This window comes from Ovis canadensis, chromosome 1, assembly GCF_042477335.2.
Source record: "Ovis canadensis isolate MfBH-ARS-UI-01 breed Bighorn chromosome 1, ARS-UI_OviCan_v2, whole genome shotgun sequence".
NCBI lineage: Eukaryota > Metazoa > Chordata > Mammalia > Artiodactyla > Bovidae > Ovis > Ovis canadensis.
In genome coordinates, this window is record NC_091245.1 from 210,506,797 (window position 1) to 210,525,991 (window position 19,195).

At 40.1% G+C, this 19,195-nt stretch overlaps 1 protein-coding gene across 15 annotated transcripts in view; it reads left to right on the top strand.

The window, feature by feature from the left end:
- The window catches only part of PEX5L (peroxisomal biogenesis factor 5 like), a 284,291-nt gene that overhangs the window by 258,658 nt on the left and 6,438 nt on the right, over positions 1–19,195 (top strand). For 8 of the 15 annotated variants that reach the window (XM_069559537.1, XM_069559480.1, XM_069559531.1 and 5 more), the window contains 6 exons: positions 3,163–3,279; positions 5,483–5,626; positions 9,202–9,272; positions 14,312–14,509; positions 14,875–15,040; positions 15,429–15,586. In XM_069559537.1, the coding sequence (XP_069415638.1) occupies positions 3,163–3,279; positions 5,483–5,626; positions 9,202–9,272; positions 14,312–14,509; positions 14,875–15,040; positions 15,429–15,586 (854 nt within the window). Of the gene's footprint in view, positions 1–3,162; positions 3,280–5,482; positions 5,627–9,201; positions 9,273–14,311; positions 14,510–14,874; positions 15,041–15,428; positions 16,091–16,169; positions 16,498–19,195 lie in introns of those variants that run through there. The other 7 variants (XM_069559565.1, XM_069559522.1, XM_069559515.1 and 4 more) reach the window with 2 other exon arrangements.

A 19,195-nucleotide genomic window follows, 5' to 3' on the forward strand; every position in this document is an offset into this window, starting at 1 on the left:
GCCATACATTGACATGAATCCACCACGGGTGTATATAAGCTCCCAATCCTGAATCCCCCTCCCACCTCCCACCCCACAGTGTTATTTTTCAAAAAATCATCCTGCTATAGAAGACCTTGAAGATTTCAGTCGAGTTCACACCCAAAGCCAGTCTCCTTTATTCTTTAGCACCAGGAGGACACCTTTGCCATAATGTGATGAGTACAGGCCTAGAAACCAGACTGTGGTTCAGAACCTGTGTAATCCTAGCTTTCTGACCATAACCCTCTAGGCTGAGTTTTCTCCTAACAGAGAGCTTGGCACAGAGTAGGATAAACCAGTGTTGCTTTCTGTGCCTATGGCCAGCTGCTTCCCAAGCCACTGCCCAGCCAGTCCCAAAGGAGCTACTCTAATTCTTCATTGTCGTTGTTCAGTGACTCAGTCCTGTCTGACTTGTTGTGACTCATGGACTACAGAATGCCAGGCTTGCCTGTCCTTCACTGTCTCCTGGAGTTTGCTCAAACTCATGCCCATTGAGTCGATGATGCCATAAAACCATCTCATCCTCGGTCACCCCCTTCTCTTGCCCTCAGTCTTTCCCAGCATCAGGGTCTTTTCCAGTGAGCCGGCTGACCGAATAGGGTGGCCAAAGTATTAGAGCTTCAGCAACAGTTTTTCCAATGAATATTCAGGGTTGATTTTCTTTAGGATTGACTGGTTTGATCTCCTTGCAGTCCAAGGGACTCTCAAGAGTCTTCTCCAACACCACAGTTCAAAAGCATTAGTTCTTCGGCACTCAGCCTTGTTTATGGTCCAAATCTCACATCCATACATGACTACTAGAAAAACCATAGCTTTGATTAGACAAACCTTTGTCAGCAGAGTGACATCTCTGTTTTTTAATACAGTGTCTAGGTTTGTCATCGCTTTTCTTCCAAGGAGCAAGCATCTTTTAATTTCATGGCTGCAGTCACCATCTGCAGTGATTTTGGAGCCCAAGAAAATAAAGTCTGTCACTGTTTCCATTGTTTCCCCATTTATTTGCCATGAAGTGATGGGACTGGATGCCATGATCTTCATTTTTTGAATGTTGAGTTTTAAGCCAGCTTTTTCACTCTCCTCTTTCACCTTCATCAAGAGGCTCTTTAGTTCCTCTTTACTTTCTGCCACTAACGTGGTATCATCTGCATATCTGAGGTTATTGATATTTCTCCTACCAGTCTTGAGTCCAGCTTGTGGTTCATCCAGACTGGCATTTAGCATGATGCACTCTGCATAGAATTTAAATAAGCAGGCTGACAACATACAGCTTTGACTTACTCCTTTCCCAATTTTGAACCAGTCCAGTATTCCATGTCCAGTTCTACTTGTTGCTTCTTGACCTGCTTACAGGTTTCTCAGAAGGTAGGTAAGGTGATCTGGTAGTCCCATCTCTTTAATTTTCCAGTTTGTTGTGATCCACACTAAGGGTTTAGTGTAGTCAATGAAGCAGAATTTGATGTTTTTCTGGAATTCTCTTGCTTTTTTCTTATGATCCAACAGGTGTTGGCAATTTGATCTCTGGTTCCTCTGCTTCTTCAAAACCCAGCTTGTACATCTGAAATTCTTGGTTCATGCACTGCTGAAGCCTAGCTTGAAGGATTTTTTAACTACCTTGAAGGACTATTAACGCTAGCATGTGAAATGAGCAAAATTGTATGGTAGTTTGAACATTCTTTGGCCTTGTCCTTCTTTGGGATTGGAATGAAAGGTGACCTTTTCGAGTCCAGTGGCCATTGCTGAGTTTTCCAAATTAGCTGGCATACTGAGTGCAGCACTTTAACAGTGTCATCTTTTAAGACTTGAAATAGCTCAGCTGAAATTCCATCACCTCTACTAGCTTTGTTTGTAGTGATGCTTCCTAAGGCCCACTTGACTTCACACTTCAGGATATCTGGCTCTAGGTGAGTAGCCACACCATCATGACTGTCCAGGTCATTAAGACCTTTTTTGTATAGTTCTTCTGTGTATTCTTGCCAGTTCTTCCTAATATCTTCTGCTTCTGTTAGGTCCTTATTTTTTCTGCCCTTTATTGTGCCCATCTTTCCATGAAATGTTCCCTTAGTATGTCTAATCTTCTTGAAGAGATCTCTAATCTTTCCTTCTATTGTTTTCCTCTATTTCTTTGCATTGTTCACTTAGAAAGGCTTTCTTATCTCTCCTTGCTATTCTCTGGAACTCTGCAATCAGTTGGGTATATTTTTCCCTTTCTCCTTTGCGTTTCACTTCTCTTCTTTTCTCAGGTATTTGTAAAACCTCCTCAGACAACCATTTTGCCTTTTTGCATTTCTTTTTCTTGGGGATGGTTTTGCTCACCGCCTCCTGTACAGTGTCACAAACCTCCGTCCATAGTTCTTCAGGCACTGTATCAGATCTAATCTCTTGAATCTATTTGTCACTTCCCCTGTAGAATCATAAGAGATTTAATTAGGTCATACCTGAATAGGCCTCATGGTTTTCCCTACTTTCTTCAGTTTAAGTCTGAATTTTATAATAAGGAGCTCATCACCTGAGCCACAGTCAGCTCCTGGTCTTATTTTTGCTGACTGTATAGAGTTTCTCCATCTTTGGCTGCAAAGAATATAATCAGTCTGATTTCAGTACTGACCATCTAGTGATGGTCGTGAGAGTCATCTCTTGTGTTCTTGGAAGAGTTTGCTATGACTAGCACATTCTCTTGGCAAAACTCTGTTAGCCTTTGCCTTGCTTCATTTTGTACTCTAAGGCCAAACTTGCCTGTTACTCCAGGTATCTCTTGACTTCCTACTTCTGCATTCCAATCTCATTGCCTGGCAGCAACTCTAGGAGAGACTGCCCTTCCCAAAATGTGTGTCAGGTACCCACACTTGAAACTATTCAAATAATGGATTTTTAGCTGAATTTTGTTTTATATGATCCTGGTTCTTCAGGTAGTAACTATGTTTCTCCCAGAGAAAAATCACAGCTACTACTCTTTGACACCTTGAGTGCTGAGTGCCCTCCAGAAGCTCTTCAACCAAGAGTGTCATTGGATGTGGCCAATTTGAACACTTTATTCCTCCCCAGAAGTCATTTTTATCTGTGAGAAAAACTGTCTCTTGGAAATAAAACAAATGATATAGCGTGTTCTTAAATCCATCTGTCTTCATTTCTCCTGTCTTCTAGTCAGATACAGAGTTTTGGGATAAGATGCAAGCAGAATGGGAAGAAATGGCCCGGAGGAACTGGATATCGGAGAACCAGGAAGCCCAGAACCAGGTTACAATCTCAGCCAGTGAGAAGGTGACCATTTCTCTTCTTTCAAATGTTGACCAGTTTTCTCATCCTCTTTGGATCATATTTTTATAAATTAGTCGATAACTATTTTGTGGGGGGGGTGGAATCCAAAAATTAAATAGACTGTTTAATATCAATCTGACCTGGAAGATATTCTAGTGGATGGAAACAGTGTAATCATGCAATGTGTGAAGGCAGCAAATCTGGAATGGAACACCCTTATTTTTTATCAGTGTCAAGACAGTTTGGCAGCCAACCAGAGCTTGGCCAGTCACTGAACTAACATTGAGGGTTAGTTAGAACAAGAGCTGGGCTAATCCCACAATGCTCGAACCATGTCGATAAGCTGACAAAAGTGATATTAATGGGCGGGAGGGTTGAAAAGGGGGGCTTCAGGCTTTATTTCATGGGTAGTCTTTATGCTGCTAGCAAAGAATTCAGTGGAAAAGATACACTTCACACAGCTGGGTCAAGTACCAAGGGGATTCCTCGGAGCCCCAGAAAATGTGTGCGTACAGTCCACAGCCAGCTAAATTCCCCCATAAAGCCCCAGTTGCTCTAGGATTTATGCTTTTAAAAATGCCTGGAAAAAAAGAAAACACTGAGAAATCAGTTTAAGTGACTTGAAAGACAAAAAGATATGGAAACATTGAATTTTCTTACACGGGAAATATAGAGAGAGATGTTAATGTTATGGTTCTTTGTGGTAGAAGAATTCTCAGTTTTATTCAATTCTGAATAACTTCCATGATATTTGGTTCCATCCAACAAATTTTACTGTTTACTCGGCCCTAGGTACTGAGGACCGAGATGAATAGTCTCTGATTTTAGGGGGTTAGCAATGTACATAATCATTAAGATGTCTTACTCCTTCCAGTATTCTCTGTCCCACAAGTAGGCAAGGCTATCTCAAAATCAGATCAACCATCTCATTAAAATCATTAATTTTCCACAAAGAAATTGAAAGTAAGTGAAAAGAGAGAACACTGATGTACAACATCAGTCTCTGGGCTATAACCCATGCATCTGAGCGCCCCCTCTCAGGGTCCCACACCCCAACACCACTATATAAGCTGGTCATACCCTATGGATTCTGACAAAGAGTTTTGTCTTTACAAACACCTGGGAAGAATGAAGGTCTCCATTTGATGTATTTAAAAACCTTAGTAGCATCATCAACAGACTAGTTTGTTTCTGTTTATCCAATTGGTTTTTATGATAGCCTCTGCTGCTAAGGTTGCAACAAATAATATCTCCAATACTTCTGATGAGAGTTTATCATGGCATACTTTCTCAAAATCAATTCTGCCTCATATATCACGGGCTCAAAATAGTTCATAGCCTTTAGCATAATAAATCCTTCTAGAAGTCTATCCGAAGATAACAATCATATGCAGTCAAAGATTTGAGCATAAGACTTTCACCGTAGCTTCATGATAACAACAATAAAAATTGAAAGTAACCTGAGTGATCATCAAAAGAGGATTGATTAATTTTTAGCATAATATAAATAATTTTAATAACTAAAATTAAATGGGGCTTAAGCTACAACCTTGCTTTTATAGCCTGGACTTGTTTAACTTATATACTCATAGAAAATACTAGATTATTTGTATAATCTGTATTATTTAAATTTTTGCAACAAAAGAAAATCTATAACTTTTAAACATGCATTCTCAACGGAGAGATACAGCCTCACAACGGGATAAAAACTGGTTTGGTGAGTAGAAGGTGAAAAAATATCCTAGATGTTACAATAGTTCATAGCCCTCCAAAGGGCCACTGTATATAAACAGATCTGCAGTATGTGGTATTAACATTTCAAGAGAGTGCATGGCAGCATTCTGCAAAAGTTTGTCCTAAAAGTCAATATTTTTAAAATCTTGTGGGTAAATGGCTGAAACAAAAAGAACAAAAGAAATATCAGAAGGAAAACAAACTCCAAAATATTAACAGCGATCATATTTAGGTTGCAACATTACAGGTATCTTTTTGTTTCTTTTTATATTATTCAGTAACAAAATAATATCTAACATTTACACCATGAAAATGTACTACAGTCACAATAAGGAAAAAAATAGCATTTAAAATTCATTGAAATTAACTAAATAAATAAAATTACTTAAATTCAAATTCAGAAAGAACTGATTGAATGTAACAATGAAGAGTTAAACCAATGGATCTGTGTTGGCCCCTCTCTGTGTTATAGGGTTATTACTTTCATACTGAAAACCCCTTCAAAGACTGGCCTGGAGCATTTGAAGAAGGCTTAAAAAGGCTGAAGGAAGGGGACCTGCCAGTCACCATCCTGTTCATGGAGGCAGCAATTCTTCAGGACCCTGGAGATGCAGAGGTATCATTTCCCTTCATCCTGCCAGGCTCAGAAAGGGTCTTCATGTGCTAACAAGAGACAAAGGGTGACAGTGAGCTCTACTAGGTGGCATTTTCATCAAGTAAAGTTTCCCAAAGGAGTTAACCTCGCTAAGTCTGATACATGTTTGTAAGTTGCCAAAAAGTACCTATTTTCTAACCACCTCTGCAGTGTCAACAGTGCCCAAAATAAAAGGTGGGGACAAGAAATGAGAAACCAAAACTGCCAACCTGGAGGCTCAGCAGTAGTTTTCATGGGGCAGAGTAGGGTCTCATCTGGGTCTAGAGCCACACCATATCCCACCCTTGATTTACTCACTTAGCATTTATTGAGCATGTATTATGTCCCAAGAATTGTGTCAGGCATGGGCTAAAGGATTGAAGAGCTGGAAAAAAAATGGACCAGTTGAAAGGACAGATTTGTGATCTATCTGCAAGACAAGTAAATCAATCAGTGCAGTGTAATAAATGTGGTGTCAAAGTATGTGCAGGATGCTAGAAGAGCAGAAAGCAAGGGTTCTGACCCAGCCTTGCCCTCCAAGTGAATCCAAAGCTGAGTTTTGAAGGAGAGATAATTAAAAACTATAAGGAGGTCCAGCTGTTGCTTAGAGGGAACGGTTCATGGGTAGCAGAGAGACAGGAAACACTGGATCCATGGTAAGAGAGGAGGAGACAGGGGCAAGAGAGGAGGCACAAAGAATTAGCCAGGAGTTGAACTTCATCTTGAAAGCCATGGGGAACCACTGTGGGAGAGGGACATAATCAGATTTGCATGTGAAACAAGCCCCTTTCTATGAGACATGAACAGTTGTTGGACATGGAGACTGGGAAACCACCAAAGAGGCTTCTGCAGCTTTATCTTGGTTCACTAAGTCTCCAACTTGCCAAGGCCTATAATAAGATTTTGGCAGGTATAAAGGCTTCCTTCTTAGTTTATAATTTTCAGAAAACATCTTATATGGGGATATTCCCAGAGGAACTGCAGAAATTTGTATACAGTGCTGAGAAGGCAGTAGAGAATAGTGATTAAGCCTCTGGAATCTGCTACCTAACCATGTGGTTCAAATTCCTGCTCTACCACTTATTAGCCGTGAGCCATGTGATCTGGAAGGCAGCTATCTCACCACTATACCACCAGTGCAGCACAGCAAGCCATGTGATCTGGGACAAGCTGTTTAAACCCTCTAAGGTTCGGTTCCCTCACGTGTAAAATGGACATCACAATTATAACTGTCTCATTGGGTATTGTGAGGATTAAGTAAGTTCATAGAAATTACAGTGCTTAGTTCAGTGCCTGACATGTCAGTATTTAGTCCTCATCATTATTATTGGTTGTACTGATTTTGCACAGAAAGAACAAATAAATTACTAGTTAAAGCCCCTAGTATCTTGTTACTCAGAATGTTTATGGTGAAATGAGATTGAATTGAGAGTTGAAATTCTGAATCAAAATATTGGAATTTTTAGATCAATCAATTTAGAAAAGAAAGTCATTGCATTAATAGGAAACTACAACCCCCTCAACAAAATAATGCCTTCCTACATTTCTAAATGCTATGTGTTTTCATACACAATATGTCATTTGTCACAATAACCCTGGGAATCTTAATAGAAAGGTATATATTATTGTCCCAGATTCACAACTGAGAAAATGAGTACACTTGGTAACTAATGGATCCTAGATAAGGACCAGGACTTCTGAATCAATGGAGACCCCAAGGCTAAGGTAATTGATGGTCTGTGAATGGTGAAAATGACACTACATCCAAAGGCTAGGAAGATTCCCCCAGAAAAAGATTGTTTCATCAATCTTCAGAAGCATTCTAAGATGTATGACAGAGAAGGCGATGGCACCCCACTCCAGTACTTTTGGCCTGGAAAATCCCATGGACAGAGGAGCCTGGTAGGCTGCAGTCCATGGGGTTGCAAAGAGTCGGACACGACTGAGCGACTTCCCTTTCACTTTTCACTTTGATGCATTGGAGAAGGAAATGGCAACCCACTCCAGTGTTCTTGCCTGGAGAATCCCAGGGATGGGGAGCCTGGTGGGCTGTCGTCTATGGGATCACACAGAGTCGGACACGACTGAAGTGACTTAGCAGCAGCAGCAAGATGTATGAAAGGTGAAATCAAAATAGAAGCTGCTCTGAATATATTTAAAGATGTAAAAGAGTCCCCAATATTCTGGGAGAGAAATACTCAGTACTTTTTTATGAATTTGTATCGGATGTGTAATAATAACCCATGAGGGAAAAAACTGATACAATTTTTTCAGCACTTTAAGATGACACTGGGCTTCCCAGGTAGTGCTAGTGGTAAAGAACCTGCCTGCCAGTTCAGAAGATATGAGACCCAGGTTCGATCCTTGGGTCAGGAAGATCCCAGAAGAGGGCATGGTAACCCACTCCAATATTCTTGCCTGGGAAATCCCATGGACAGAGGAGTCTGGCGGGCTATAGTCCATGGGGTCACAAAGAGTCTGACATGACTGAAGCGACTTACTGCACAGCATGCACACAAGATGACACCATATGTTTTCATAGAGTTTTGTTTCAAAACGTTCATAGCATTGATTTCAAAGGCGGGGGCGGGTTATGCAAACCTTTTTAAATCCCTACAACTGATACACCCCAGGCAAATCTGAGGACAATGTGTGTAATGAGAGGTTTTGTTGATGTACATTGTGCTTGTAATGGTGTGAGAATTACTCTTCTTAAAGGTATATAAGTGGAACTTTTTATATTAAAAACTTTCATTCCAGATGTGAAAAACATTATCTATTTGAAGATATTCTTTACAAACTGACTTTAGCAAAGGATTAGAAACAATGGAGAGCAGTAAGGGGGTTAGTTGTGGGAATAATGGGATATCCATTTAACAAAGGAAATTCAAAATTATAGATTTTGAAGGGGATTTTATAAAAACATGAAAGAATTAACAATGTAATACAAAGTGTAAATGTAGGCTATAAAATTATATGTATATTATATTGCATTTTATATGTGTTTTATGCTTTTTAACTATTGTATTGTGGTGAACACGTGTGACCGGGCTGGGGGGTGGGGTTCTTTCCCCTAGTTCCTAAATTTCCTGTTACCTCTTATAGTAACTACTTGACTTTCATTTATGCAGATTACTTCTGTTGTGTACATCTTGCGATTCTTTATTGTAAACTTTTGACTACTTATATTCCTAAATTATTTTTCTACCTCTTTTCCTGATAAATGCATACTTTTATAAATTTATCTTTCGGTTTTAAGATACCTAATATCATGAAACCTCAGAGACTCAAGAGGTTTCCATGGGCCACAGGAGAGAATAAATACTTAAGAGTTTGTAACTAATGACAGCGACTCTTGACCTGGATGCCACAAAAGAATTTGAATGAAGAAATGCAGGTGATGTTGTAATGTTTCTCCCTTTACAAGACCCACATCCAAGTCAGGGTGCTCCGCAGAGAGGGCATTGTCACATGTAAACAAACAAGCTAAACCACATGATTGATTTTGCTTCCTCTTGCAATGTTGACATCAGTCATTGTTTTTTATGTTTTTGTAGGCATGGCAATTCCTCGGGATAACCCAAGCAGAGAATGAAAATGAACAAGCAGCTATTGTCGCCCTCCAGAGGTAGATGAAACTAAGCACAAAATCATGGGCCAGGTGGTCACTTGTTAAAGGACTTCCAGCTGTTTCAAATTTGTCTTTTGACCCTTAAGTACACTGTACAGAATTTGGCCAAGATCAGTGCCAAGACACCAGATGTTATTTACATTTAGCTCTGGAAAACAATGTATGAAGAAAAAATGTTGCTAAATCGCAGTGTTTTACCATCTACAAATTGACCTTCATTGGCACAAGAGTCTATGTCAAAAGTGGTCATAAAGTAGGTTCACTGAATCAATAGTTCTTTTTAGCTTTCTAGCCTTCTGCAGCATCTGAAAGTTTTCTTCAGGAAGAATATACTCAGAGTAATCTCAGCATAATGTTAACTCCAAGTGTCTATGAAGAATCTGCTGAGATAGTTTCATCATCCTGATCCCCTGACCAAAATTCTAGACTTCACTGGGTGGGGATAGCATCACACGATACTTGATTAGAGCCCCTATTTAAACCATGGAAAAACAGCCCCTACCAAATAGACTTTCACTTTCCCTACTCTTTATAAATAAGTAAATACATACACACACACACACACACACACACACACACACACATTTGTTATACATTATCAGTTCCTAAACAACTGATATAGGTACTGTGACGACTAGCTCAACTGGAATTCCATCACCTCCACTAGCTTTGTTCATAGTGATGCTTCCTGCAGCCCACTTGACTTCACACTCTGAGATTTCTGGCTCTAGGTGAGTGATCACAGCCTCGTGGTTATATGGGTCATTAAGATCTTTTTTGTATAGTTCTTCTGTGTATTCTTGCCCTATCTTCTGCTTCTGTTAGGTCCATACCATTTCTGTCCTTTATTGTACGCATCTTTGTATGAAACGTTCCAATGGTATCTCTCATTTTCTTGAAGAGATCTTTAGTCTTTCCCATTCTATTGCTTTCCTCTATTTCTTTGCATAGATCGCTGAGGAAGGCTTTTTTTAATATCTCCTTGCTGTTCTTTGGAACTCTGCATTAAAATTGGTATATCTTTCCTTTTTTCCTTTGCCTTTCACTTCTTTTCTTTTCATAGCTGTTTGTAAGCCCTCCTCTAACGACCATTTTGCCTTTTTGCATTTCTGTTTCTTAGGGATGGTCTTGACCCCTGATTCCTGTACAATTTCACGAATCTTGAATCTATTTGTCACTTTTACTGTATAATCATAAGGGATTTGATTTAGATCATACCTGAATGGTTTTCCCTACATTCTTCAATTTCAGTCTGAATTTGGGAATAAGAAGTTCATGATCTGAGCCACAGTCAGCTCCCAGACTTGTTTTTGCTGACTGTATAGAGCTTCTCCATCTTTGGATGCAAAGAATATGATCAGTCAGATTTCAGTATTGACCATTTGGTGATGTCCAGGTATAGAGTCTTCTCTTGTGTTGTTGGAAGAGGGTGTTTGCTATGAACAGTGCATTCTCTTGGCAAAACTCTGTTAGCCTTTGCCCTGCTTCATTCTCTACTCCAAGGCCAAATTTGCCCATTACTTCAGGTATTTCTTGGCTTCCTACTTTTGCGTTCCAGTCCCCTATAATGCAAAGGACATCTTTTGGGGGTGTTAGCACTAGAAGGTCTTGGAGGTCTTCATCAGTTCAGTTCATGCAGTCAGACTGCGTGTCCAACTCTTTGCAACCCCATGAATCACAGCACACCAGGCCTCCCTGTCCATCACCAACTCCTGGAGTTCACTCAGACTCACGTCCATCAAGTCCATGATGCCATCCAGCCATCTCATCCTGGGTCATCCCTTTCTCCTCCTGCCCTGAATCCCTCCCAGCATCAGAGTCTTTTCCAATGAGTCAGCTCTTCGCATGAGGTGTCCAAAGTACTGGAGCTTCAGCTTTAGTATCATTACTTCCAAAGAAATCCCAGGGTTGATCTCCTTCAGAATGGACTGGTTGGATCTCCTTGCAGTCCAAGGGACTCTCAAGAGTCTTCTCCAACACCACAGTTCAAAAGCATCAATTCTTCAGCGCTCAGCCTTCTTCACAGTCCAACTCTCACATCCATACATGACCACAGGAAAAACCATAGCCTTGACTAGGTGGACCTTAGTTGGCAAAGTAATGTCTCTGCTTTTGAATATGCTATCTAGGTTGGTCATAACTTTTCTTCCAAGGAGTAAGCGTCTTTTAATTTCATGGCTGCAGTCACCATCTGCAGCAGAGGTCTTCATAGAACCGTTCAATTTCAGCTTCTTCAGCATTATTAGTCAGGGCATAGACTTGGATTACTGTGATATTGAATGGTTTGCTTTATAAACAGATCATTCTGTCATTTTTGAGATTCGGACTCTTTTGTTGACTACGAGGACTACTCCATTTCGTCTAAGGGATTCTTGCCCACAGTAGTAGATATAATAGTCATCTGAGTTAAATTCACCCATTCCAGTCCATTTTAGTTTGCTGGTTCCTAAAGTGTTAATGTTTACTCCTGCCATCTCCCATTTGACCACTTCCAATTTGCCTTGATTGATGGACCTAAGAGTCCAGGTTCCTATGCAGTATTGCTCTTTACGGCATTGGACTTTACTTCCATCACCAGTCAAATCTACAACTGGGTGTTTTTTCTGCTTTGATTCCGTCTCTTCATTCTTTCTGGAGTTATTTCTCCACTGATCTCCAGTAGTATACTGGGCACCTACGGACCTGGGGAGTTCATCTTTCAGTGTCCTATCTTTTTGCCTTTTCGTGCTGTTCATGGGGTTCTCAAGGCAAGAATACTGAAGTGGTTTGCTACTCCCTTCTCCAGTGGACCATGTTTTTTCAGAACTCTCCATCATGACCCATCCGTCTTGGGTGGCCCTTAGTTTCATGTAAAGTCAGGTGGGCCTTAGGAAGCATCACTATGAACAAAGCTAGTGGAGGTGATGGAATTCCAGTTGACCTATTTCAAATCCTAAAAGATGAGGCTCTGTGAAAGTACTGCACTCAATATGCCAGCAAATTTGGAAAACTCAGCAGTGGCCACAGGACTGGAAAAGGTCAGTTTTCATTCCAATCCCGAAGAAAAGCAGTGCTAAAGAATGCTTAAACTACTGCACAGTTGCACTCATCTCACATGCTAGCAAAGTAATACTCAAAATTCTCCAAGCCTGGCTTCAACAGTATGTGAACCATGAACTTCCAGATGTTGAAGCTGGATTTAGAAAAGGCAGAGGAACCAGAGATCAAATTGCCAACATCCGTTGGATCATCAAAAAAAACAAGAGAGTTCCAGAAAAATATCTAATTCTGCTTTATTGACTATGCCAAAACTTTTGACTGTGTGGATCACAACAAACTGTGGAAAATTCTGAAAGAGATGGGACTACCAGACCACCTGACCTGCCTCTTGAGAAATCTGTATGCAGGTCAGGAAGCAACAGTTAGAACTGGACATGGAACAACAGACTGGTTCCAAATGGGGAAAGGAGTACATCAAGGCTGTATATTATTATCACCCTGCTTATTTAACTTATATGCAGTTAAGTACATCATGAGAAATGCTGGACTGGATGAAGCACAAGCTAGAATCAAGACTGCGGGAGAAATATCAATAACCTCAGATATGCAGATGACACCACCTTTATGGCAGAAAGCAAAGAAGAACTAAAGAGACTCTTAATGAAAGTGAAAGAGGAGAGAGAAAAAGTTGGCTTAAAACTCAATATTCAGAAAACTAAGATCATGGCATCTGGTCCCATTATTTCATGGCAAATAGACAGTGGAAACAGTGTCAGACTTTATTTTTGGAGGGCTCCAAAATCACTGCAGATGGTGACTGCAGCCGTAAAATTAAAAGATGTTTGCTGCTTGGAAGAAAAGTTATGACCAACCTAGACAGCTTATTAAAAAGCAGAGACATTACCTTGCTAACAAAGGTCCATCTAGTCAAAGCTATGGTTTTTCCAGTAGTCACATATGGATGTGATAGTTGGACTATAAAGAAATCTGAGCGCCGAAGAATTGATGCTTTTGAACGATGGTGTTGGAGAAGATTCTTGAGAGTCCCTGGGACTGCAAGGAGATCCAACCAGTCCATCCTGAAGGAAATCAGTCCCAAATATCATTGGTAGGACTGATGCTGAAGCTGAAACTCCAATACCTTGGCCACCTGATGCAAAGAACTGACTCATTGAAAAAGACCCTGATGCTAGGAAGATTGACGGTGGGAGAAGGGGATGACAGAGGATGAGAGGGTTGGATGGCATCACTGACTCAATGGACATGAGTTTGAGTAAACTCCGGGAGTTGGTGATGGACAGGGAGGCCTGGCGTGCTGCAGTCCATGGGGTCATAAAGAGTGGGACACAACTGAGCAGCTGAACTGAACTGAGGGCTTGCTCATGAAAGTCTTTTCCGCAGATTACCAGCATTGTCATCACCTGGGAGCCTGTTGGACCTGCACAGCCTCAGGCTGGCCCCCAGGCCTACTATATCAGAATTTACATTTTACCAGATCCCCAGATGATTTTCATGCACATCAAAGTTTGAAAAGCCCTTGCCAGAGGCTAGTGGGTTAGCATGAGGGGGATCCTCTGCCTCCTAAACCCACATTAGTAGTCTAGAAACCCTGGGAATTTCCTTCTCCTTTACAAAGCATTGTACAATCTTTTACATCTTAACATCCAAATTTAGTTCAAGTCAGTTTGCTTTTTGGATAAGATACATTTAATATATTGATAGCAGTTGTTTAGTTGCTAAGAGCAGCTTTAAAATAATGATATTCCCTACTTCCCATTAGATAAATTAATTACTACCAAATTATGTGAGGGGATTAGCCACATTTTAAACCATCTCATTAAAATCACCAAATCTAGCACTCATAAGACTGGAGTTGTGACTCTTAAAAATGGGCAGAAGTCCCAATTTTTATGTAGATAAGTATGGTTATTTTCCAGAGACTTAGAAATTGAGCGATGCTTTGTACCATTTAATCAATAAAGACCTTAATTTTTCTAAAGAACTTCAAACTCTGGCTCCAGAAAATTCTGAAATTGGCTTTTATTTTCTTCTTTCAGGTGTTTAGAATTGCAGCCCAACAACTTGAAAGCTCTGATGGCCTTGGCTGTGAGTTACACTAACACCGGCCATCAGCAAGATGCTTGTGAAGCTTTAAAGAACTGGATTAAGCAGAATCCAAAGTACAAATACCTTGTGAAGAGCAAGAAGGGATCTCCAGGCCTTACCCGGAGGATGTCTAAGTCTCCAGTTGATAGGTATCCTTCTTGTTAAATTACATCCATGTACAGTCAGTCAGCTTCAGGGCAACTAACAAGCCTCAGGTCCTCCAACCACGCATTTCAGGATGGTGTGTAGAGTAGCATTTTGCTGAAAAGCAGCACTGACTAAAAAGTTTGATCAGAGACCAGAACCAAACTTTGGACAAATGATCTACTTGTGGACACTCCTAGATGTTTATCTGAATACCATATTTCAAAGCCAAATGCTTCGGGCATATAAATAACTTACAATAAATACCAGTGTGCCAGGTTTTATAAAGACTGAGAATTAGGTATGGGAAAAAGTAAATCATTTGTGTTCAGACTATTTGGCCAACAAATCTGATTTGTTTTCCTTGTAGCTCTGTTCTGGAAGGAGTGAAGGAATTATACCTGGAAGCTGCCCACCAAAATGGAGATGTGATTGACCCAGATCTGCAGACAGGCTTGGGGGTGCTATTCCACCTGAGTGGAGAATTTAATAGAGCAATAGACGCATTTAATGCTGCCTTAACTGTTCGACCAGAGGTAAGTGCATAGCAAGAAACCAGAAGATTCTCTGTTATAAGTAAGTTTCCACAAGTTACATTTTATGCATTTCTGCTACACTTTATTTCCCTGAATCCAGTGGTTTAAAGTGATCAGTACTAATGATATGCTACTGTGGATGTTAATACTTAAGAGACCTAAAATAGAAACACAAATTGCCTGATAGCATCAAATGGTAGCTGTTCTTTAATGAATGAAAGTCATTTCAGAGGGTTGTGCATAAAGATTTTTGAGTAATTCACCAGTCATGGTCCTTGTCCATTAGCACTGATACATTTTTAGCTATCATCCTTCAACCAGGACTATTGGAATACTGTGTCACTGTGGCTTGTACAAATTGTTAAGAGAGCTCAAATTTTTTCATCAGGACTATTCGTTATGGAACCGTCTTGGGGCAACCTTGGCAAATGGAGACCGCAGCGAGGAGGCTGTGGAGGCCTATACACGAGCACTGGAGATTCAGCCGGGCTTCATCCGGTCCAGATACAACCTGGGGATAAGCTGTATCAATCTGGGCGCCTACAGGTGAAGTATGGCAGCAGGCTAATGCTAAGAGTCACACTCAGGGCTGAGGTTGACTAATCTGAAAGGTTGTTTCTCAGTAAAAATACCTCCTTTTGTGAAGTAATCTCCTCCGGTTAAGGGTGAGTTTCAGATCTTCAGATCCTGAGGGCTCTTGAGACAGGAACTGTCCGCCTCCATGTTTCTTAGTCATTAGAGAACAGCAATTATTAGGGCATCTTGTAAAATGTAGATTCTTGGGCTCCTCTCCCAGAGATTGATCGATTTGGAGTTAGGTCAAGTCATCTGGGTTTTTAACACCCCCAAGAGCAACTCTTCGAGAAACGTAAGCAGTCCAACCCTTCATTTCCCAGGTAAGGAAAAAAAGGAACCCTTCATTTCCCAGGTAAGGAGGAAAATAACCATGGCTAGGAACAGAGGAATACAGAGAATGACTCAACAAGGTCTCAGGGCCAGTTTTTGGCAAAGCACAACCAAGAATCCAGACTTTCCAAACCTAATTTATAAGTAAAGGAAAACTTCAAAGGGTGGGTTTAAAGTTTGGAATGTCTTCCTTCTTCTCTCATGATTCCTTATTATCTTTCAGGTGTATATCCTCTATCTGTTCCACCATCAACACGGAGCATAAATTACCTTTATTTCTTTTGAGTAATAAAAGTTTGGGTGGTTTTTATTTTCTATTTTCTAAATCAACAGGTATTACTTAAGTGAGGGAAAAGAAAAATTAATGTTAGTGTTAAACAACACAAAAAATGTAAACCCTTTCTCATTCTCAGAGCCAGGCTTTTAGAATCAGACAAACTTGGGTTCACATCAGAGCTCTGCCATTTACTGGTTTTGTAACTCTGGGCACATAACCTTGAGCATCAATTTCTTCACTTGGATGAAAAAATAAAAGAGGATCCTATCTTGCAGGATTATTGTGCAGGTTAAATGTAATTGCCTAGCACAGAACTGATGTTCAGTACCTAGTAGGCATCATTAGTCTGAGCATTATCATTGCCATCATCATCATTATTATTACCATTTAGATAAGTCATGAGAGAGCCACATAACTGGATTGTACTCTTTTGACATCTGAAGAATTGCCATCTCTGAACCGCATTAGAGCATTTTGCCGCTGGCAAATACTGAAACTTTAGAAACGAGTTGCTGCATTTATACTCAGAGGATCTTAGAAAGAACATTAGTCACTAGATTGCACTCTGTCCTCTAAGGTGATCTTACTCAGGTCAAAACCAAGAATAGCTGAGTGATTCCTGAGCACCCAGTCTGTTTTATTCTGTGGACATTGTGAAGTGTGTCACAGCAAGGGCCCTCTTTACATCAGCCACACAAAGGGCCAGAGTCAAATTGCGCCACCTCCCTGCCCATCAGCCTGATGATGCATGTTCCATCTATTAGCTTCATTCCTGACTCCCATTTCCCTAACCTGATTTCTTATTTTTACTCCCTTTATTCACTTACTAGGTTGGTGGTATATATAGATTTTATAACACCTTAGGTCCTTCTTCTGGAACAAGAAGAGATGTAAATAAATGCGTATGTACACATAGACGTATTGAATTCACTGAAGGAAGCCTTTTGCAAAAAAAAAAAAATTGAAGCATAGTTGATGTACAATGTTGTGTTAGTTTCTAGTACAGCAAAGTAATTCAGATATATATATATGTATTCTTTTTCAGGTTCTTTTCCATTATAGTTTATTACAAGATATTGAATACAATTCCCTATGCTATACAGTAAATCCTGTTGTTTGTCTATTTTATATATAGCAGTATGTATCTGTTAATCCTAAACTCCCAATTTATCTCTCCCTCACCTTTCCCATTTGGTAGCCGTAAATTTGCTTTCTATGTCTATGAGTCTGTTCCTGTTTGGTAAATAAGTTCATTTATATCATTTGTTAAGATTCTACAAATAAGTGATATTATATTATTTGTCTTTCTCTGGCTGACTCCACTCAATATGACACTCTCTAGGCCCACCCATGTTGCTGCAAATGGCATTATTTCATTCTTTTTATGGCTGAGTACTATTCTACTTTATACATATATGCATACACCATATCTCCTTTATCCATTCATCTGCCAGTGGACATTTAGGTTGCTGCCATGTCTTGGCTATTTTAAATAGTGCTGCTGTGAACACTGTGGGGGGGGGGTGTCTTTCCAAATTAGTTTTCATCTTTTCCAGATATATGGCCTAGGGTGGGATTGCTGGGTCACATGGTGACCCTATTTTCAGTTTTCTAGGGAACCTTCATGCTGTTTTCCATAGTGGACCACTTTACATTCCCACCAAGAGCGTAGGAGGATTCTCTTTTCTTCACAGCCTCTCCAGACTATTATTTGTAGACTTTTTGATAGCCACTCTGATCAGTGTGATTATAGTTTTGATTTGTATTTCTCTAATGATTAGCAATGTTCAACATCTTTCCATGTGACTGTTGGCCACCTGTATGTCTTCTCTGGAGAAATACCTCTTTAGGTTTTCTGCCCATATTTTGATTGGGTTTTTTATATTGAGCTGTATGAGCTATTTGTATATTTTGGGAGTTAATCCCCTGTTGGCTGTATCATTTACAAACATTTCTCCCAGTCCATAGGTTAAATTTTCATATTGTTGATGGTTCCTTTGCTGTGCAAAACCTTGTAAGTTTGATTAGGTCCTATTTGCTTATTTTCGCTTTTATTTCTTTTGTGTTGAGAGACTGACCTAAGAAAACACTGGTACAATTTGTTTCAGAGGATGATTTGCCTATGTTCTCTTCTAGGAGTTTTATGGTGTCACGTATTGTATTTAAGTCCTTAAACACTTTGAGTTTATTTTTATCTGTGATGTGAGGGAATGTTCTAACTTCATTGATGTACATGCTAAGCTTTAGAAGAGCCTCCTTTACATGAATATTTTGCAAAGCTTCCAGATGAGTTTTAATTGTAACTGCTTACTGTAGAAAAAAAATATGAGGGGTCAATGAAATACTTTCTTGGCCTTCACAGTAGGGCAGCTCTTTGCAGGAGGCCATGAAAATCCATAAGAGGTAGAAATGGACAAACTTCGCTGAGGTGTGAATTTGTCATCTCAAGCATAAAGTCTCCTATAAAGAACAGGTCAATTTTAGGGTTTCCAGATAAAATGTAGAATGCCCTAAGCTAAATTTGAATCTCAGGTAAACATAAGTATGTTTTTAGAGAAGTTATTTCCCAAATATTATATGTTACATACTTAATAATGGAAATCATTATCTGAAATTCAGATTTAACTGTGCATCCTGTATTCTTGTTTGCTAAATCGGTCCGTTTTGGTCGGTTCAGTTCTGACGCTCAGTTGTGTCCGACTCTTTGCGACCCCATGGACTGCAGCGCTCTGTCCTTCACTATCCCCCAGAGCTCACCCAAACTCATGTCCATCGAGTCGGGGATGCCATCCAACCATCTCATCCTCTGTCATCCCCTTCTCGTCCCACCTTCAATCTTTCCCAGCATCAGGGTCTTTTCCAGTGAATCACTTCTTCACATCAGGTGGCCAAAGTATTGGAGCTTCAGCTTCAGTTCAATTCAGTCACTCAGTCATGTCCAATTCTTTGTGACCCCATGAATTGCAGCATGC